This window comes from Gekko japonicus, unplaced genomic scaffold, assembly GCF_001447785.1.
Source record: "Gekko japonicus isolate JY-2015 unplaced genomic scaffold, Gekko_japonicus_V1.1 scaffold1971, whole genome shotgun sequence".
Classification (NCBI taxonomy): domain Eukaryota; kingdom Metazoa; phylum Chordata; class Lepidosauria; order Squamata; family Gekkonidae; genus Gekko; species Gekko japonicus.
In genome coordinates this window covers 209,345-231,766 of record NW_015167110.1, presented here as the reverse complement: position 1 = coordinate 231,766, position 22,422 = coordinate 209,345, and the positions used below count along the sequence as shown (strand labels likewise).

The following is a 22,422-nucleotide window of genomic DNA, read 5'->3' as shown; positions in this document are numbered from 1 at the left end:
TCTTTCTGGGAGTATTTTGTGCTCATATATTTAAGATGCATGTTAAAGGATTCGATCTTGCACAAAAGCTTGCAGGAGTTGGTAGAGCAGATCTTCCCTGCCTTGCCCTTCCCTCAACAGCCCCTAAAATGTATCTTATTTATTATTTGCTTTGTTTATACCCTGCCTTTCTTTCCAGTGGGGTTCCAGTATGATTTAGGTTGTTCTCCTCTCCTCCATTTTATCCTCACAATAATCCCGTGAGGTACGTTAGGCTGAGTGGGTATGACTGGCCCAAGGTTATCTAGCACGCTTCCATGGGAGAATGGGGATTGAAACCTGGGTCTCCCAGATCCTGCCTCAGCACTGTAACCACTACACTACACTTTGAGAATCTTTGGCAGGAGGAAGGAGAGATTATTTTTATGGTTTTCCTTTTGCTACCTACAGTCTCTCATGGAGTCATGAATTTTGTGCATGAGGTCCCCTAGCACTTTTTGTGGCACACAGAGGAGGGCTGCCAGGGAATTGGCAGATCTTCCGAAAAGTTCTTCTCACATAACTCCTTCTGTAAGATTTGTCTATAGGTTCTACCCCAAAATATTGTTAAATGATCCCCCCCATTTTGTTTTCAAGTATATGTGCTTATATATGTGATGCCATTTTTTCTTGGTAGGAAATATCCTGCTTTGTTGAATGCTATTATTTATTTAAGTATCATTTTTCCAAAGTAATGATGATCTTTTCTGGGTTTCTGATTTGGCTAATGTAAAACAAACGTTGATACAGAGCAAATTCATAGCTATAGAATAGTGGTCACAGGCAATGTTCCCTCTAAACTGTGGAGTCTTGTGAGCAAAAATTATACTCTGTGAGTTACTGGCATTAAAGTTGTAAGCAAGTGATTTGGCTACTGAATAAATCAGTTTGCTCTGGAGCCATCCTTCCTGAGCAGAGATGAAAACGTGTGAGCCAGAGGCTAAAAACCTGTGAGCTAGCTCACACTAACTCAGCTTAGAGGGAACACTGGTCACAGGTATACTGTCCTTCAGTCCCCTAGGGGGACCCAAATGCAGTTCACAATTAAAATAATCTGATAATAAATACCCCAAAACAACATTAAACATGTGTACATGAAGTCAGCAGCAGAACACCTTCTTTATCCCCCACACCTTAAAAGGAAACAATGAAACATCTTTTCATTGATTTTCTAAACAGAAATGGCTTGAGGGGGTTTTCTAAAGAAGGAAGACATCACTGCTGATAACAAAGTACTAGGAGTAGGTATTCTGTGGGTTGGCTCCCACAGAATATTTCCATATGGGAGTGCTAAAATTACTCCTTGCTGTTTGCTTGTGCTAAGTGAAAGTGATTGTATTCTCACTGTCTCTTCTGCTTGCTCAAGACTTAGCATGAGGTATGTCTTCTGATCAGGCCCATAGCTACAGTGGGGCATTTCGGGGCCTGGCCCCATGACTTCCTGCCAACCCCCCATGAGTTTCCTTCCAGCTCAGGTCCCCAACTCTGTGGGCCTCCTGGAGGACTCCCCCCCCTGCCGCTGCCCCTTCCCCAAGTGGGGATTGCTCGAAGTGACTTTCCTGCCTGCCAGCAGCCCCGCTGGGTCCATTCTGGGCTGAACATTGTGGGGAGGGGAGGGGAATGTGTTTGCTTTGGCTGGCTGGCAGCTCTCAGAGCAGGCAATTGTACTGGCATGCTCCTCCACCACCTTGCCTTACTGCCTGCCTGGCTTCCCGGGGGAGGAGAAGGGGAAGTTAATTTAATTAGCTTTAATTTTATCAATTTGGGCCCCCCTAATAAATTTAAATGCCCCCTGAAAAAGGAAATCCTGGCTACGGGCGTGCTTCTGATAAGTTTCAAAACTGAATTAAATGAAATCATGTGAACCGTCTGTTGTACATTTCATTACTCCATATGGACTTTATTTCATTAAATTATATTAAAGGGCTATGTATTGCTGAAGCTGTTGTGTTACTGCTTGTGCAAGCGTAACTGCAAGAAGTACATTTTCCTTTCAACTTACACATCAAATGGATCCAGTCCTATGGGAGGAAGAACTCCCTTGGACCACTTGGATCCAGGACATTTACACACGTTGCCAAATGTAAAATGATACAGGAGTTCTAATCTCAAGTTTATAGCTAGAGCTTCTTCCCTGCTTATAATCACAACTGCTTCGTTATTGTGAAAATATCTGTTCAGACTTTTAATTAAAAAGCAAAAACTAGAAAAATGTATAGATGGTGGCAAATTAAATGAAAAATAATTGTGTTAATTTCTTGCTGATTTTAAAACATTATATTTTTAGTTCCTGTACAACCAGCATCTACGATGGAAATAAACGTTGTTGTTAAAAATCCTGAGATTGTGTTTGTTGCTGATTTAACAAGAAGTGATGCTCCTGCACTGGTGGTTACAGCACAGTGTGAAGTCTCCATGAAAAATGGACCTGAGATGTCTAACATGACAGCTGCTGTAAAACATTTAACAATACAAGCCTGCCCATTTCTTCCAGAAATGAGAAAAGACAATATTACTACGGTAAGATCTAAGATTTAATCTAGAACTGCGATCTTGCATAATATCATGCAAGTATGAGTGAAATTACTGAGGCTTGCAGTATGTGAAAGATTGCAAAACTTCAGACTAAATATTTTGTACATATGCTTAGGCCAGCATTCTATTGGTATAGATATGAATGCATATAAAGTAATATGATCACTACTAGTGAAGTATTTATCATATACTCTTGGTTAATAATTGTGTGATTGCAGGTTGAGTGAATAACATCAGATGAATTAAGATGATCACATGCAATTAAAATACCTATTCACTGTAAAAAACACTGCTCTACAGTACTTATGTGGATTGCATGGATCTGTATAGAATCTGCATACTCTTAAGTTTTGCATGTACCATTTTCAGTCTGACTTTGAGAACCATTCATGCAGCCTTCATTACAAGATGCAGTTGTTACTAGGGGTATGAGGGATATGGCTTTTATTTGTGCATCCCCTCTAATCCTGGTGTAAGGAATCTTTGAGTCTGTTTTTATGAGTGCAAATTAGAACATTACAAGAAGAGGGACCCGTGATACTCACGGGGGGGGCACCTCTTCAGGGCTGAGGAAGCGGGAGAGGCATGCAGACGTGAAACTGGGCTGCCGCGCAAGGGTACAAGCGCTCCCGTGTGTGAGAAAGCTGGTAAGGCGGACTGCTGGGAGATTGGGGGGCAGCAACGACAGTGAGGCCTGCGCAGCTGCAGGCCCGCCAAGCCCCCCCTGCAACGACTGCAAGGCTGCGTTCCCTGTGCATGCACAGTCAATGCTTTTCTACATTTTGGGGGATTTAAATATCCACCCTATATTTTTTTACAGTTTTTAGATTTTTGTGTACATCTGGGGATTGCCCCAAATGTGCAGGAAAATCTCCCTGCCCCCCAAGTGCCCCAGATGTGCGGATTTAGATATCTGCACGGAGGGGGCATGTTGGGAATAAGATATATAGATGTTTGGGAAGTCATGGGAGAAGACAGGGGACACAGTAACTGTTTTTCAGTTTTGATAATAACAAAGTGAGGAAAACAGATATTTTGAAAGGAAAACAGGCATTTTGAAAGGCACTTCATTTGGGGAATAGACAGTGCTAAAAATAACTAGATTAATTGCAGAATCACTAAACATTTGGGGAATAAGCCATTGATATAAGCAAAGCAAATACTAGTGGAAGTATTTCCTTTCATGCTAGATGTTTCCTCCCATGTCTAGTCCCAGAATTGGAAACCCTCCCTTGTGTTGTTATGAGCATGTCCTCAGAGAGAAGGGAGGGGTTAGTGGAAGGAGCAAGGTATTTTCTTCCAATGGATAAGAAGAGGGTGAAGGTAGATGTGCAGAACAGGGAGGGTCAATCTGGGGAAGAAGGTTATGGGAAAGAAGTAACACAATAAAGCAGCAAGATAGAATTGTCCATACATTGGCTGACTCTGAAAAGCAAATGTAGTCTTGGATTTCCAAAGTGGCATGGGAATGATTGGAGCTGAAATATCCTGATTAAGCACTGGAGGGGCAGTCCTGGTGATGGGATTGAACCATACACCACTTTGTGTCACATCTTGAAGTGGCGAAGGAAGAGTCTGGGTTGGAAACTGAAGAAAATATGCTGGCTCCAGGTGTACCTTTCTTATAACTGGGCATTTACAGTTGTGGTCAAATGTCATTAGCTTAAATTTTGATCCATTTTGCTCTCGCTGTTGGGTTTTGTGAATTTGCCCTGTGACTGGAGGACTATTAGGATCTGTGGTCCCATTAGAGAACTTAATAAGATTTGAGCTGTCATTGGAAGGTTTGAAATTTTCTTTGTGGGAGATGCTAATAAGGGAAGGGTCTGAGGTAACTTGAGGGCAGAGAGGTCATGGGGGGCTGATCTCAAAAATGGGCTTCCTGACAGAGGGGGTCCCTGGGGGTACCACAGTCATCTACCCAGGGAACCTGTACACACAGAATCCTATTGCACACAGAATCTTGTGGCTTAGTGAAGAACATCTGTTTGGCATGCAGAAGTTCCCGGGTCAGTCTTTGGCATCTCCATTTAAAATAATCCGGTAGTAGGTAATATGAAAGACTTCCACCTGAGATCCGAGAGAGCTTTTGCCTTCAAATCACTAACCTTGATAGGTTAATGGCCTTATTCAGTAAAAGGCAACTTCATGTGTTCATATGTTCTTTGCATCCAGGCAAATGTAAAATATTTTACTACTTAGGAAGGCAGCATTTGTTGTTCAGCTTTATTCATACAGAATGTGTTTCTGTTCTGCTTAGGATGTTTAGCTTATTTTTGCTATATGTTCAGAGCATGTCCTTAAGAGGCAGACTTATAATCAATTGATTATTATTTGTATCCAGATATTGCAGCCCTGTGACCTCTTCTTCGAAATGATGCAGTTAGGTACAGATCCACAGAAAGCTGATCTGTCTGTTAAATCTATAATGATTAAGGTAGGTTAAAAGTTTGTCTCTATGTCTTTGTACAGGGGATAAAAGTGGCTGTAGTTTCAGTTGTATGGTTCAGTTTTAGTGAATTATATACTTCTGTATTTTACAGTATTAAAAATACTAGAAGAGTAGAATTAAGTTAGTTAATTTATTTATTTTTATTTATTTATATCCTGCCCTTCCCCATGAGCGGGCTCAGGGCATTAGTTGAATACATAGTATATTAAAACATTAAAAGCAAACAAACAACAATTTAAACAAAGTAACAATAAAATTATATATAGAAGCCAAATCAGTCAGATCACAATGAGATCACAGTTATTCAGACAGTTCATGGTGCCACATGGAAGATGCTAGATTAGATGGTAATTAATAGCAACCTATTTACTGGTAATGCTCTGTTGGCCTCTAAGTGGGCGAGTCACAGTGGGCACTATAAACACTGCAAATCAGCACAACCCATTTGAGCAGGAGAGGCAGAGATGAATCATACATCCACCGCCTCTGCCAAAGTCTTGGTGGAACAGCTCCATTTTACAGGTCCTGTGGAAGTGTAATGAGTCCCACAGGGCCCTGATCTCAAGTGGGAGCATGTTCTACCAGGACAGGGCCAGAGCAGAAAAGGCCCTGGCCCTTGTTGAGGCTAAACGGACTTCTTTTGGGCCAGAGACTACCAGAAGGTGTTGCTGAGCTGAACATACTTTGGGGCACATATGGCGAGAGTTGGTCCCGTAGGCAGTGTTCCCTCTAAACTGAGTTAGTGTGAGCTAGCTCACAGTTTTTTAGCCTCCTCCTCACACATTTTTGTCTTAGCTCAGGAAGGATGGCTCCAGAGCAAACTAACTTATGCAGTAGCCAAATCGCTCACTCACAACTTTAATGCCAGTAGCTCACAATGTAGAATTTTTAATCACAAGACTCCACAGCATAGAGGGACCATTGCCCATATGTATGTTGGTACCTTGCATCATAGGGCTTTGAAAGTCATTACCATAATCTTGAACTGGATCTGGTACTAAATTGGCAGACAGTGCAATAGGCGCAACACCAGGTGACTGTGCACCTGCGCAGATGTCGGCATCAGTAGGCATGCTGCCACATTTTGCACTAGCTGCAGTTTTCGGATCAGGTTCAAGGGCAGCCCCACATAGAATGAGTTACAGTAATTCAACCTAGATGTGACCATTGCATGGATCACTGTAGCCAAATCCTGGGAGGTGACATAGGGAACCAGTTGTCTGACCAGTCGTAGATGGTAAAAGGCTGATCTGGCAACAGTGGTGACTTGGGCCTCCATGGAGAGCAAGGCATCCAGGATCACCTCGAGGCTCCTCACCCTTGCTGCTGACGTCAACAGCACCCCACCAAGGGCCAGTAGACAGATTCCCCATCCCAGACCCCCCAGAGCTTAGGTACATGACCTCTGTCTTCACTGGATTTAAATATACAAAACAAAGAAGTAATATGTAATTTATGTTTTGTATACCATTACCTATCAAATTCCCATAATGACCCTAAAAATGTACACAATGGGCCCATACGATGCTTCTGCAATCTGGGTGATCCCCTAAATCTGCAGAAAAACAAAAAACAGAAGATTGCAGAAAGGAATAAAAAAGCGATGTTGGTGCATATGCAGAAACCATCAGAAAAAGACATACAGGCAGCATTTTAGGTTGTTGTAGCATCTCGAGTGGTGCCCAGCATTCTGTGGCCCCTAACCCAGAGGTGATGGGGGGCTACGTTAGAGAGAAGAAGGAAGACAGGAAGAGGGGGAGAGGAGCAAAGAAGCAAGCTGGAGATGACAGAGGCTGCAAGGTAGGAGTGAAATAACAGCTGGAAGCGGAGGGGAAAGTGAGGCCAGCAAGAAGGGGATGGAGCTGAAGTAAATGGGCAAGCTGGGGCAAGGAGACAACATGGAGGGCAACAAGGGGGAAAATGGATTTCCCCTCTCCCATGTGTCAACAATGGCTCTCCACTTGTCTTTTTTATATGTAGTTATTTGTGCATTCACTAGACATTCATAAATGTTAAGAGTAACCTCTCTTCTTTTTAATTTCAGATGTCTCCAATTATCTTAAATACAGTGATCACAATTACGTCAGCACTTTTCCCAACTAAGGAGACTGAAGAAAAAGACATCAGTCCTATACCTCCAGATATTTGGGATCAGAAGGATATAAAAAAGTTAAATATGTGGTTTCTTGAAGAGTCAGATGAAAATAAAACTCCTGTTTCCGTAACTGAATTGGTCCCTACAGGAGAAACATTGCAAATGAGAGTTGATGCAGTTGTTATTACTCTTGAAGCTGGTGTTGGCCACAGAACAGTGCCAATGCTGTTAGCAAAGTCATCATTTTCTGGAGAGGTCAGAAACTGGAGTACTCTGATCCATATAGCCTCTCGTCTAGAACTAGAGGTAAGAGTAATGTAGAGTTGTATTACTAGCATAGACTTACGCTGCTTTATAAATTATGGTCACCACATGGAAGTTGTTGAAATGTTGGCCATAATTGTTGTCTAACAGACTTGAGAATACAGTGCATTGTATTGTTCAACATTTCAACTTCAGTGAAGTATACATTTGCCACTATTCAATAATTTGTAATAGTAGACATCAGATTTCAGTAGGCTGCACTTCATATTAAATTATGTTTAGCACCTTTTCTCTCTCCAGTTCTCACTCTAGTAAAATCAGTATGGGCCAAACACATGTTCAGTCTTATAATGCAGGATCATTCTATATATATACATACCTGGCCTGTAGCTACTGTGGGGCTGTTGGGGGCTCCGCGTCCTTCCTTAAAGGCCCCCCTGCTTTTGAGAAGAAGCAGGTAGTGGCACACATCCCTCTCCCTCCCTCCTGCAAGATTTAAAGGGCCCTCCAGCTGATTGGTGGGCCACATGCCCCCTGCTGACCAGCTGAAGGGTGTAAAATCTTGCAGGAAGGGAGGGAGAGGGGCCGGGGCCACAGCCCCCTTCATTATGGCAAATAATGGCAGCCTCACCAGAAAAAAATTGCCCCACAAGCCACAAAATCCTGTCTACAGGACTGGTACATACACAATTTAATGTTATACTTCTGTAGAGAGCAGAGACATCACATTTTGTTGTTCAGTCGCACAGTCGAGTCCGACTTCACAACCCCATGGACTAGATCATTCCAGGCCTTCTGGTCTTCCGCCGTCCTCTGAACTTTGCTCAACTTCATGTTTGTTGCATCTATGACACTGTCTAACCATCTCATCCTTTGCCGTCCCCGTCTTCTTTGACCTTCAATCTTTCCCAGCATCAGGGTCTTCTCCAGTGAGTGCTCCCTTCTCATTTGGTGGCCAAAGTATTTGAGCTTCAGTTTCATTATCTGGCCTTCCAGGGAACAGTCAGGGTTGATTTCTTTGAGGATTGACTGATTTGTTCTTCTTGCAGTCCAAGGGACTCTCAAGAGTCTCCTCCAGCACCATAGTTCAAAAGAATCTATTCTTCGGCGCTCGGCCTTCCTTATAGTCCAACTCTCACAGCCATACATGACTACTGGGAATACCATTGCTTTGACCATGCGGACTTTTGTTGGCAGGGTGATGTCTCTACTTTTTATCATGCTGTTTAGGTTCGCCATCGCTTTCCTCCCAAGGAGCAGGCGTCTTTTAATTTCATGACTGCTGTCACAGTCTGCGGTGATCTGGGATCCCAGGAACGTGAAGTCTGTCACCACTTCCACGACTTCCCCTTCTATTTGCCAAGGAGTGATGGGGCCGGATGCCATGATCTTAGTTTTTTTGATGTTGAGCTTCAAGCCCACTTTTGCGCTCTCCTCTTTTACCCTGAGCAAGAGGCTCTTGAGGTCCTCTTCACTTTCTGCCATCAGAGTGGTATCGTCTGCATATCTGAGGTTGTTGATCTTTTCCCCAGCAATCTTAATTCCCGCTTGTGATTCATCCAGGCCAGCATTTCGCATGATGTACTCTGCATATATATTAAATAAGCAAGGCGACAATATACATCCTTGTCGTACTCCTTTTCCTATGCTGAACCAATCAGTTGTTCCATATCCGGTTCTAACTGTCGCTTCTTGGCCCTTATACAGGTTTCTCAAGAGACATGTGAGGTGGTCTGGTACTCCCATCTCTTTAAGGACCTGCCATAGTTTGTTGTGATCCACACAGTCAAAGGCTTTAGCATAGTCAGTTCTCTATCCACGTACTGTTGAAGCCTAGTTTGTGGGATCTTGAGCGTGTGATATGAGTGCAATTGTGTGATAGTTTGAACATTTCTTGGCATTGCCCTTCTTTGTGATTGGAATGTATACTGACCGTTTCCAATCCTGTGTCCACTGTTGCGTTTTCCAAATTTGCTGGCAAATGGAGTGCAGCACTAACAGCATCATCTTTTACCGTCTTTTACATCTTTTACAGCATCACATTAACCATATTTTATATCTTTCCCAGTCTTCTTGGCAATGGGGGTGGGGCGGGCAAGTTTGGCTGTGCAAGTGGAGGAGTGGGGAATCAAACCCATTTGTCCCAGATTAGAGTCCGCGCACTTAACCATTACACCAAACTGGCAAAATAAAGCTAGGCTGTTGCTTGAGAATTATGTACATACATACATTATAATGTATTTTGCCATCTCCTGTCCATTTTCCCCTGTCCCCATGAAGTCATGATTGAATTCAATCTGGAAATACCGAGTAGTGTCATAAGCATGTGTACCAGGTTCCATTCCGATATTACAGCATTCAACCCAGGGACAGGATTACAAACAGACAAACATTCAGATAGCATGTTGAATGCGTCAGCTAAACCCAATGCCTTCATTTTGTTCATCCCAGTTTGATATAGATGTTCTAAAGAGAAAAGCTTCCATGGTCACAGCAAGGAATAATGGCTTTTTAGAATGAGTTTATGCTTGGGATCAGTGTTCCCTCTAAGGTGAGTTAGTGTGAGCTAGCTCACAGGTTTTTTGCCTCCAGCTCAGGCAGGATGGCTCCAGAGCAAACTAATTTATGCAGTGGACAAATCACTCGCTCACAACTTTAATGCCAGTAGTTCACAAAACAGCTTAGAGGGAGCATTGGTTGGAATACTTGTTTTGGGATCGAATTGAAGCCAAAGTAAACGTGAATTCTTGCATAGCAAGTCCACTGATTATCTTTTGTAACTATTCTCTCCCTTTCTCTGTTTTCTAGTTTTCAGAGGAAGATCATGCTCAGATTACATTTTATGCTAAATAATATAATGTTTGAAGTTAATAATAACAGTGACAGACCTCTTTTGGTAACCATCTCCTTTTTGTTGCATACACATGTTTTCAAACGTGTTTGTGTAACCATCTCCTTTTTTGTTTCATACACAGACTGTACAACTTATATAATATTAATAATATAATAATTTGAATTTTAGGTACAATACTACAATGAGATGTTTGGTGTGTGGGAACCCTTGCTTGAACCACTGGAAGTTGAAAACACTGATGAATTTAGACCATGGGTTCTAGGAATGAAGGTATAATGGCTTCACTTGACTATAGGACAGATGGCTTTTATTGATTTGATTGATTTCACTATATGTTTTTAATTTTTTATTCTGACCTAAAACAGTATTCAAATGATGTGAGTTTGATCTCATTTTTACTATGGCAAATCTCTAACCTTGCTGAGACTAGTGAGCAGGGAAGAAACAGCAGTCCATCCTCTCTTTATGACTGCACATTTAAAATCTTGCCTTTCAGAGGTATCTGGTGCTAAGTATAGATACTTCATGTAGCAGTTATTGTAGCAGGAAGTAAACAGTCAAGTAATATAAAGGAAGAAAATACCCATTGTTCGGTTGATAGATTTATATATTTAATTCTCAGTCCCCTCTGCATGCGGATATACTTATTTCTGCAAACAGAGAGCACATTCTTCCCCCAACAGGTTTTTCTACAGACTCAGGGAACTGTGTGGGTCTGAAGAAAAATCCAAAAAGTTAACAAAAATCTTGGGGAGGGTCAAATCCCCCCTCGCATACCTTTTGAAATGGCTGCTGCAGGGATCTACTCCAGGCCCTGCCACATTGACAATGAGAGAGAGACTGGCTGACAGCCAGAGGGAGAGAAACAGAGAGGAGAGGAAGCAAAAGCAGAACTGGAGTTGGGATTGGGAAAGATTCCTCCTGCAGTATGAATGGCTAAATAATCTGAACTTTTCACCCCTACATCTTTTGCTGCAGTCTCTACTGTCCTCTTAAAACTTTTTTGGGGGGGGTTCTAACTGGTTCTCTCAGTAAAAGGCAGGGGAAGGGGGAAAGGCCCTTTCCTGGCCTATTTTGGCCTTTCAGGGGGGATCCTTTTCATGGTCCACACAATCAAAAGCTTTGCTGTAATCTATCAAAAACAAAATAATTTTCTTCTGAAATTGCCAGTGCCAGGCTGGGAAATTCCTAGAGATGGTGGAGTCTAAGGAGGGCTGTGTTTGGGGAAGGGAGAGGGCTCAGCTGGATATAGTGCCTGGCTGGGAAATTTCTAGAGATTTTGTGGTGGACTCAAAGGAGGGCTGTGTTTGGGGAAGGGAAAAGCCTCAGCTGGATATAATACTGCAGATATAATACCACGGCCTCCAAAGCAGCCATTTTCTTCAGGTAGACAGATCTCTGCTTTCTAGAGTTCAGTTGTAATTATGGGGGATCTCCAGGTTCTACCTGGAGGTTGGCAATCCTAGGCTGGGCAACCCTAAGCAAGGGTGACTTGCTACCACCTGACTTGCGTGACTCAACTACGCCTGGCTGCTTGCTACTGTTCAACAGCAGCCACCCTATGAAAACCAGTGTGGTGCAGCAGTTAGCGCTCCAAAGTAGGGTCCGCAAGACCCAGGTTCAGATCCCCATCTTGTGGTGATTTTGGACCAATCACATACTTTCAGCCTAACCAATTCACAGTGTTGTTGTGCAGATAAAAAGGAGGAGAGAATAGTGTAAGCTGCTTTGTTCCCCACTGTTGAGAAAGACTATAATTTTTCTAGGTAGAGGCTGTGGGGTAGGAGGGTGGAGATGGAAAGCTGAAGACAGGCAGATAAAGGTAGATTGGCTGTTGGGTGGGAAGGAAATAGGGTTGCCAACTCCAGGTTGGGAAATTCCTGGACTTTTGAGGGGTGGAGCCTGGGGAGAGTGGGATTTGAGTAGGAGAGGAATTTCAGACCTGTATAATGCCATAGACTCCACCCTCCAAACCAGCCATTTCCTCCATGAGAACTGCCATTGCCAGCCTCCAGGTGTGGACTGGAGATAACCCAGAGTTACAACTGCTGCACAGGTGACAGTTACCCTGGATAAAATGGCTGCTTTGGAGGGTTGAGTCAATGGCATTATGCACTGCTGAGGTTGCTTATCTCCACAAGTATCACTATCCTAAGGCTCCACCCCCAGATCTCCAGGGGTTTCCCAACCTGGAGCTGGCAGCCCTTCATCTCTGTAGTTGGGACATCTGTTGTGGTTCCTGGAGAGCTGCCACTACTGCTGTGGGGGGGAGATGAAGCAGGTGGGTGGCTGGGAGCACTGCCACCGCTGCTGCTGCTACTGTGCGGGGTTGGGGGAGGAAGCAGGCAGGGAGAGTGATGGGGGCCGAAAGAGAGAAAAAGGATGAGGAGGCAGAAAACGTATGATGAGGGGCAGAAAGAGAAAGGAAGTAACATACATGGAAGAGAGAGAATGTGTAAGAAAGGGGGGCAGAAAAGAGAAAGAATGTGAGAGAGGTAGGGGGAGAGGGGAGGAAGCAAAGGTGTGAGGAATGGGCTAGCCACCCTGCAAGTTTCTTGTGGGTCCCCACTTGTATTTTTCTAATCACCATGGGCAGAAGACATGCATTAGGCAGGAGCAGCAAGTTTTCAGTGTCAATCTTTCAGTTCAAACCCAGTTAGCTCAGGGTAGAAGATGGGCCTGGAACCAAGATACAATTAGCCCACACCCCAGTTATGTCCACGAATGTACCCCTTTTCCTGTATGAGTGAATAATTGCTATTTAGTCTTATGGGGAAATGTCAGATGTTGAAGAAAGGAAGAAAAGGAAGAAGTACTAGAGATCATGTTGCAAATGGAACATACAAGAAAATTTCAGAAGAAAATTATTTTGTTTTTGATAGATTACAGCAAAGCTTTTGATTGTGTGGAACATGAAAATCTATGGATGGTTTTAAAAGAAATAGATGTGCCACAACATCTGATTGTTTTGACGTGCAACCTCTATTGTATACAAGAGGCTTCTGTTAGGAAACACTACGTAGAAACACAATGGTTTCCAATTGACAAAGGTTATCAAACAAGGGTGTATTTTATCTCCCTAACTGTTCAGTCTGTATGCAGAATTTACCAGCAGGAGAACTGGATTACGTTTAGATGAAGGTGGAATGAAAGTTGGTGAAAGGAACAGTAACTATTTGATATACACAGATGATACTACATTACAGGCAGAAAATACTGAAGACTTGAAAAGACTCCTGATGGAAATTAAAGGAGAAAGTGCCAAAACAAGATTACAGCTGAATATCAAGAAGACAAGAAGTAACGACCACTGAAGAATTACACAACTTTAAGGCTGACAATGAAGATACTGAAATTGTTCAATATTTTCTATTCCTTGGCTCCACCATCATCCAAAAGGGAGACTGCAACCAAGAAGGAGACTGAAACTTGGAAGGGCAATCATGAAGGAATTAGAAAAGATCCTTAAGTGTAAGGAAGTGTTGTCAGATACAGAGATCAACATTTATTTATTTATTGTCAGATTTGTACCCCTCCCTCCCTGCAGAGCAGGCTTCATACAGTGGTATTCCCCATTACTATGTATGGACATGAAAGTTGTACAATGAAAAAGCTGGCAGGAAAATGGACTCTTGAACTGTGGTGTTGGAGGAGAGTTTTACAGTTACAGTGAACTGTAAAAAGCTAAATAAGTGTGTTATAGATCAAATCAAGCTTGAATTCTCACTTGAAGATGAAATGACTGAACTGAGGTTTTCATGCTTTGGTCACATCATGAGAAGATAAGATTCAGTGACAAAGACAATAAATTTTGGAAAAGTTGGAGGCAACTGGAAAAGATGATGGAAAAGATGCATTGCTTCAATAAAGGGAGTCAGTTTGCAAGACCTGAGCTTGATAGGACATTTTGGAGGTTATTAATAAATTGGAAGTGACTTGATGGGGCATAACAGTCACGTAAAATAAAGTTGTACTTGGAAATGCTGTACTGAAGGCAAAACCTGCCCTGTATTCCAGAAGTACATCTGGAGGGCAGATGCAGACGGCAACATTTTCTTCATATTGCACCAAGCAGGAGTCCTTGTGATATCTTCATGCATTTTATTTAAATATTTTTTAAAACACTTGTATTTTGCTTTTTTGCCCAGACAAAATCAACTTTAAGAGCAATAAATATATTTAAAACAAACAGGAAGGAGGGTTAATAAGGGAACACCATACAAAACAAAAAAGTCTTCTGCTTTCAGAAAACACTGATATGGGGGGAATGCATCTCCCAGGGGAGGAAATACCACAGTTTTGGTGCCATGACCAATAAGGTGTTTCTATGGGTTGCCACTTGTCTAGACTCAGATGAAGGGAGCACCCAAATGAGGGCCTCTGAAGATGGCTCTAATGGTTGGGTAGTTTCATATGGGAGTAGGCAGTCTTTAAGCTATAGTGTTCCTAAACCATATAGGGCTTTCGAGGTCAATGCCAGCACCTTGAATTGGAGAAGTAAATTGGAAACCAGTGCTTATAGAATAAGACCAGAGTAAAGTGGTCCCTCCGACCAGTGTTTCCTCTAAGCTGAGTTAGTGTGAGCTAGCTCACAGTTTTTTAGCCTCTGGCTCACACATTTTTGTCTTAGCTCAGGAAGGATGGCTCCAGAGCAAGCTAATTTATACAGTAGCCAAACCCCTTGCTCACAACTTTAATGCCAGTAGCTCACAAAGTAGAATTTTTGCTCACAAGACTCCACAGCTTAGAGGGAGCATTGCCTCTGACCCCCTTCAGCCAGAATTCTTGCTGTAGCAAGAATTGATAGCAGTTGCTGTAACAATTGATGGCAGTTCAGTGTATTGCAGTAATTTAATCTACATGTTAGGGCCACAGTGGCTCAGAGGTTAAGATGCTGAGCTGCTGACTGGAAGGTCTGTAGCTCGGCAGTTCAAGAAGAAGAAGAGAAGAAGAGATTGGATTTATACCCCGTCCTTCACTTGGAGTCTCAGAGCGGCTTACAAACTCCTTTCCCTTCCCCGTCCCACAACAGACACCCTGTGAGGTGGGTGGGGCTGAGAGAACTCTGACACAAACTGCTCTTTCAGGAACAGCTGTGCCAGAGCTTGTGACTGACCCAAAGTCACATCAGCAGGTGTAAGTGGAGGCCCTAGTGCCACCTGCCCCAGCTCCGGCCAACCTAGCAGTTCGAAAGCAAGAAATTGCAAGTGGATAAATAGGTACCCTTCGGTGGGAAGGCAACAGCGTTCCTTGCGCCTCAGTGTTTAGTCACGTTTGCCACGTGACCATGGAAAAGTCTTCGGTCAGTGCTGGTTCTTCAGCTTGGAAATGGAGATGAACACCGCCCTCTAGAGTCGGATTCAACTTGCTTTCGAGCAAGGGCTCTTTACCTCTACCTTTTACTTAATCTAGATGTTACCAGAACATGCTTCATAGTGGCAAGATTTTTTTTACTCAGGAAAGGCTATAGCTGGCTCATCAGCCAATGGTGTTAGAAGCTATTCTTGGCCACTCCTGCCATCTGCTTATCCAGTAGTAGGCCTGGATCCAGCAGCACTCCCAGGCTATGGACCTGCTCCTTTAGGAGGAAGGCAACATCATCCAGAAGAGAAAGTCCTTTCATTACCCATAGCACCTCCATCTTGTCTAGATTAAGTTTCAGTGCACTGGTCTTTGTCAATCACAAAATTGCATCCAGGCACCAAGTACATATTTCATCCATCATAATGATGTTCTTGAATATAATGCATTAGTGACAGCTATTATGAGCCAAACTCTGCTCTCTGTTAAGTATTTTATTCGTTATGAGACCATCCTTTTTACTGTTTTTGGTTGATACTTCAAAATGCTTTTTGAAAAGTACTGCTGACATTCCAAGTATTTTGAACATAGTGTAGCCAGATATTGTAAATATCTGTTCCAACAACTTTGTACTTTTGGTGGTAATTAATCCTTCTCCCTTGTTACTCCATCACCCTCCCCTTTTAAAGATGAAAAAGAAGAACAAAAAATCTCTGGCTGAATCAGTTGCTGAAGAAGAACACTACAAAGTGCCAGAGTACAAAACAGTGATAAATATTTACTCTGAAGATCAGCTGAACATTACATTATCTAAATGTGGACTGCTGATGTTGAGTAACCTTGGCACGGTAGGAAATACCATAAGAGTTTAGTTTGGGTCTTTAAATTATATTTAAGTCCCATGTTTTCATTTAGGACATAATCAATTGCCAGTTGTTAATCCATGATTTTATACTTTTTTTTAGGCACTTGCTGAAGCAGCTACACAAACTTCAGAAATCTTTAAGAAAGATAAGGCACCCTTTGTGTTGATAAATTCCTTAGGTGTGTCTGTTGTTGTATTGCCTAGTGATTCCTTCAGTGTCCTGAATGCGGAATCAAGGACAAAATCGTTTCATCTTGACAACGGGCAAAGCCTAAGCATGGAATATATCAAAACTAAGAATGAAAATGACCAGTTCACAGCTATGACTACCCTGAGCAGCAAATTATTCTACATCTGGCTTAGTAAGTAGGCTTCAATTGTTTCTTTGTAAACATATTTTTTCCTTAGCCATAGTAGCCTTTCCTCTTATAATTCTACAACAAAAATGTCTACGATCATGGTTTTTTTTGGAAAATGAAACAGGATTTGGAGGAACTACTACATCATGGCAGTAGAGTTAAAATGTTATTGTAGTATAGCTTAATTTCCTTGACAACCACGACGGTGTGATCACTGACCTCGAGCCCTACAACATAACCGAAAGATGGTCCTCCAGCCTCCGCTTGAAAACGTCCAGCGAAGGAGCATCCACCACCTCCTGAGGCAGTCTGTTCCACTGCTCAACCACTCTTACAGTTAGGAAGTTTCTCCTGGTATTTAGCTGGTAACGACTCCCTTGTAATTTTCACCCATTAGATCTAGTCTTGTAATCCAGAGCAAGAGAGAATAGATTTGCTCCATCTTCTACATGACAGCCCTTCAAATACTTGAAGACTGCAATCATGTCCCCTCTAAGCCTTCTCTTTCCCAGTCTAAACATACCCAACTCTTTCAGCCTTTCCTCATAAGACTTGGATCCCAACTGATTCCTGTAGTCAGTGTTCCCTCTAAGCTGAGTTAGTGTGAGGTAGCTCAATGATTCTTAGCCTCTTAGGCTCACATATTTTTGTCTTAGCTCAGGAAGGATGGCTCCAAAGCAAAGTGATTTATGCAGTAGCCAAATTGTTTGCTCACAAAGTTGAATTTTTGCTCACAAGACTCCACAGTTTAGAGGAAGCATTGTCTGTAGCCCTTTAAAAAGTAACAAATAAATGCAAGTTGCTAGTTCCCTACAACAGTTCCTCATTTTTACACGTATCATTTGATTCTTTTTTTGTAATTTTGCTGTTTGAATAAGGTGCACTCGTCTCTCCAGTGCTGAAAGGAAGTACATTCCTCTTGATGAGTTTGTAAAAATTGAATAGCGATGCAGCATACTCATGAAGACAGTATGTCAAAATATTGACATTGGTTTAGCTATAGTATGGGTTTAGTTCTAAGCACACATAAAAAGTAATTTTTTAAAATTCTGGAACCATCAATTTAATATGTCGCTATCCTTTATACCTTTTTCCCTGTAATTCAGTGTATTTTCTTCAAATTTTAGCACCTGAAAATCACTCCATCACCGATAAGATTCCTCTGACAAAAGTGGGACGAAGTCTTTATAGAGTAAGACATAATGACTCGGGTGTTGTAAGATCTATTGTTTGTCAAATTGATACCATTGAAGGAAGTAAGACAATAACAGTACACTCACCTATTCAGGTAATATATTTTCCTAAAATTATTTTTTTCTGGTCAGTTGCCTTACGGCTTTGTTTCTTTGAGGAATGTTATTGTACTTGTGCAGAAGATGTAAGCATAATTAGCATCAGCTTTACTGAAGACGATGATGTAACAAGGAAGGCTTCTCTAGCAGATATTGTGAAGAAATGCATTTTTACTGGGAGGTTTGAACTGAGCTAAACCTCCACTTTGCATTTTAAAAGGTTTTTTTCCCCTCTGGGCAGAGAACAGGCAGGGGTGGAGGATGTCAGTGCAATTGCTTCCCAAAACATACCTCAGTTCACTTTCATACAAATGCTAATAGATCTAGCAGGAGAAATAATGGGTGGGTCAAGCTGTTTCTGGAGAAGGAAATGGCAACCCACTCCAGTATGTTTGCCAAGAAAACCCCATGGACTAAACCCCAAAAGGCTAAAAGATATTATGCCGGGAGATGAGCCCCTCAGGTCAGAAGGTGGCCAATATGCTATTGGGGAAGAGCAGAGGCAAGTACAAGTAACCCCAGAAAGAATGAAGTAGCTGGGCCAAAGCTGAAAGGACTCTCAGCTGTGGATGTGTCTGATGGTGAAAGGAAAGTCCAATGCCGCAGAGAACAATACTGTATAGGAACCTGGAATATAAAATCTATGAATCAAGGTAAGTTGGATGTGGTCAAAAATGAGATGGGAAGACTGAACATCGACATCTTGGGAATCAGTGGACAGGAATGGGCGAATTTAACTCAGAAGACCATTATATCTACTACTGTGGCCAAGAATCCCAACAGAGTGAAAAAGGCAGTAATGGGATACAATCTCAAAAACAACAGAATGATCTCGGACCAAATCCAAGGCAAACCATTCAACATCACAGTTTGGTGTAGTGGTAAAGTGCGCAGACTCGAATCTGGGAGAACCGGTTTTGATTCCCCACTCCTCCACTTGCAGCTGCTGGATAACCTTGGGCAAGCCATAGTTCTGTCAGAGGTGTTCTTGAAAAGAGCTGTTTCTTTCAGAGCTCTCTCAGCCCCACCTACCTCACAGGGTGCCTGTTGTGGGGAGGGGAAGGGAAAGGAGTTTGTAAACTGCTCTGAGACTCCGAGTGAAGGGCAGGGTATAAATCCAATATCTTCTTCTTCTAATCCAAGTCTGTGCCCCAACCACTGATGCAAAAGAGGCTGAAGTGGACCGGTTCTATGAAGACCTCCTAGAACTAACACCAAAAAAAGATGTCCTTATCATCATAGGGGGCTGGAATGCTAAAGTAGGAAGTCAAAAGGTAACTGTAATAACAGACAAGTTTGGCCATGGAGAACAAAATGAAGCTGGGCAAAGGCTAACAGAGTTTACGTAATCAAGAGAACACATTGGCCATAGCGAATACCCTCTTCCAACAACCTGAGGAGTAACTCTACTCATGGAGATCACCAGATGGGCGACACTGAAATCAGACTGATTATATCATTTGCAGTCAAAGATGGAGAAGCTCTATCCAGTCAGTAAAACAAAACCTGGAGCTGACTGTGACTCAGATCATGAGCTACACATTGCAAAATTTAGGCTTAAACTGAAGAAAGTAGTGAGATGCAGGAAGACAGGGTGGACCCTCCCTTCCATAAATTGCACAAGGAAAAGGTTTTCCTACAACTAAGACTTCCCTTCCTACCTAAGGGCGTTTCACCTAAATTAGGACATAGTGCTGCCAGTCTTCCTTCCATCACTCAAAGATCACATGGGAAGAGCCTTACATTCACTAAGTGTAAAACATGCTCTGTCCTTCTGTTTGTACAGAAAGAGCTATTAAGGAAAAATAAAAATCTCTTTATAGCTTTTGGTGGGGCCAAGAAAGGTCATAGAATTTCTGTCCAGGCAATAACTCATTGGATTGTGTTCCTCATGAGGAGCCTAATGTCTAACTGGAGACCCCAGCCCATTTAGCTAGGGCCCAAGCCTCATTTTCTGCCTTCTGTAGTGGATCCTTTCTGCTGGACACCTGCAGGGCAGTCACCTGGTCTACACCATCTGTGTTCATTAAATACTATGCCATTGATGTGGACTCCAGATTAACACATGAAGCTGCCTTCTACTGAATTAGACCCTCAATCCATGAAAGTCAGTATTGTCTACTCAGACCGGCAGTGGCTCTCCATGGTTTCAGGCAGAGGACTTTTCCATCACCTGGTCCTTTCAACTACAGATGCTGGGGATTGAATCTGAGACCTTCTGCATGCCCAACAGATGTTCTACCACTGTAGGTAAAGTGATCCTCCATAGCCTATTTTATTGAGAGCTTCATGCCAACCTTCCTTGGTCAGCTAGCTCTACACTCTCTCATGTGGGACTGCATAGAAGACACAATGACAAAACATGGTTACACTTAACCTGTAACTTAATATTCATCAAGTGTCCTTACATGCAGGCACACATCTCTCTCTCCATCCCTGCTGTGAGCTTCAAAGATTCTCATTTTGGACCCTTATCTCCAGTGGCAACCTCAGAAAACTGAAGCAGCTACTCTCACCCCCTTTTTGTAAGAGCTGTTGGTAGGAACCATGCTGAATGGTGAGAAAGCATCTCACACTGTCAGGAGCTTTCGGAACATCTGCTGCAAGCCTGAGCATGTGCAGTTCTCATGTGTGTCTGCACAGAAGAACTCTCAATGAATATCAATTACAGTCAAGTGTGTCCATGTTTTCGTATGCTTGTTCTGCCTGTTTTTGGTATGAATGAAATAATTCAGGTATTGAAGGCTTTGTTGTTTATATGGACCTTTTGATTTTCTCTATACAGATAAAGAATCATTTTTCAATTCCCTTTAATATATATGAAGACGGAAAATGTTTGGGAACTGCTTTACCAGAGAGTGAATTTAACATACCATTGACTTCTTACAGGTGGTCATTTTTGTTTCTTTATACCGCTTTTGAATATATTATTATAAATACTGCTTGTCCAGCAAAGGTTAAAAAAAGTTAGTGTTAGATAAATATACTGGTTTCGATCCAGACTAAATTTTCTAGTGGCAGAATGGAACTTTCCTTCCTGTCTGTTCATTACAGCCCAGTGATCTCTGTGAAATGCTGTTCTTGGGGGATAGGGGACCTGAAGGATGACATGAGGGGTTGGGGGTTCTGCAAGGGGAAGAGGGAATCTGTGGAAACTGCCAATTTAGTTTTCTCTGCCATTTCATCAGTATTGTTCTTTCAGCGCATAAGGTGACATTGTTTATTTCTTGTTTGTTGATACTGCTCGGGTTATTTCTGATTTAATATTTCCCATTCATGTATTGATCACAAGAATATTCAAATAGAAAAGTTAAAAGGGCTGTTCTTGAAACTTTTTCTGGTCAGTCAGCAGAAATCACCTTGGATTCAATAGACATCCTCAAGAAGTTCTACTCTCCCAACTCTTTCTGCCTATCAATGGCTGTTCCAGTGTATTTAAACATCATAGTAGGAACTGATCTTGGAAGAAATCAGTTAGTGTGGTTAGTTTACTCATAATTGCCACTCTTAATTCAAGTTGTGCACTTACTGGATTTCATTAATGGGCCTTTCAAGAGCAACTTGGCCCCCACAGTTCTGACTGATGCCACAGTGGCCAGTGTCTTCCCTTTCCTTTCTTTCATCAAGTAGTGAGATGCGTTACATTTGAGAATTTATGTCAAAGTAATAATAATTGGGTCTGCACTAGAGATGTGAAGGCCCAGAAAAAAACCGGAAAAATTCAGGGGAAACCCGTTTTTCCCCGTTTTTTCCCTGAAGCCTTTTTTGTTTTTTTTCAAAAAATTGGAAAAATTGAAAAAAGAAAAGAAAAGGAAAAAAAAATGATTATGGAACGTTTTATTTTAACATGATGAATAAAATATTTTAAGACAAGGTGTTCAAATATTTTCCAAATCATTTCTAAAACATATATATACTAGGAAAAAGACCCATTATGGAAATAAATACAACGGCCTCTAGAAAGAGGCTCTGGGCGGGTGCCCCGGCCTTGGACACTCAGTGTCAATGTGCTGTGGCGACCTCAGCAGGGTATAATGACACTGAGTCCACCATTTTCTCCAGACGAACTGATCTCTGCTACCTAAAGAACAGTTGTAATTTTGAGAGATCTCCAGCCCTCACCTGGAGATTGGCAATGATGGTTCCCCAGAAGGGAATGGTTGGTTTGGAGGGTGGAATCTATGGCTTTGTACCTGTCTGAGGTCCCACGCCTCCTGAAACCTCACCCTCTCCAGGCTCCATCCCTCACATCTCCAGGAATTTCCCACCTGGAGTTGGCAACCCTATCTCCTTCCCAGCCAATCATCAACCTACCTTTATTTCCCCCTCACTCTTCAGCTTTCCACCCCCCACACACCTGCAGCCTCTCCCATGCTCTGAAGCCCTG

General features: G+C 42.4%; 1 protein-coding gene across 1 annotated transcript in view; it reads left to right on the top strand.

The window, feature by feature from the left end:
- The window catches only part of VPS13A (vacuolar protein sorting 13 homolog A (S. cerevisiae)), a gene marked incomplete at its 5' end in the record, with an annotated part of 218,593 nt that overhangs the window by 118,571 nt on the left and 77,600 nt on the right, over window positions 1–22,422 (top strand). Inside the window, 8 exons of the mRNA XM_015412948.1 lie at window positions 2,306–2,538; window positions 4,898–4,990; window positions 7,050–7,406; window positions 10,387–10,488; window positions 16,209–16,367; window positions 16,485–16,746; window positions 17,871–18,031; window positions 20,821–20,924. Coding sequence (XP_015268434.1) covers window positions 2,306–2,538; window positions 4,898–4,990; window positions 7,050–7,406; window positions 10,387–10,488; window positions 16,209–16,367; window positions 16,485–16,746; window positions 17,871–18,031; window positions 20,821–20,924 — 1,471 coding nt within the window. The remainder of the gene's footprint in view (window positions 1–2,305; window positions 2,539–4,897; window positions 4,991–7,049; window positions 7,407–10,386; window positions 10,489–16,208; window positions 16,368–16,484; window positions 16,747–17,870; window positions 18,032–20,820; window positions 20,925–22,422) is intronic.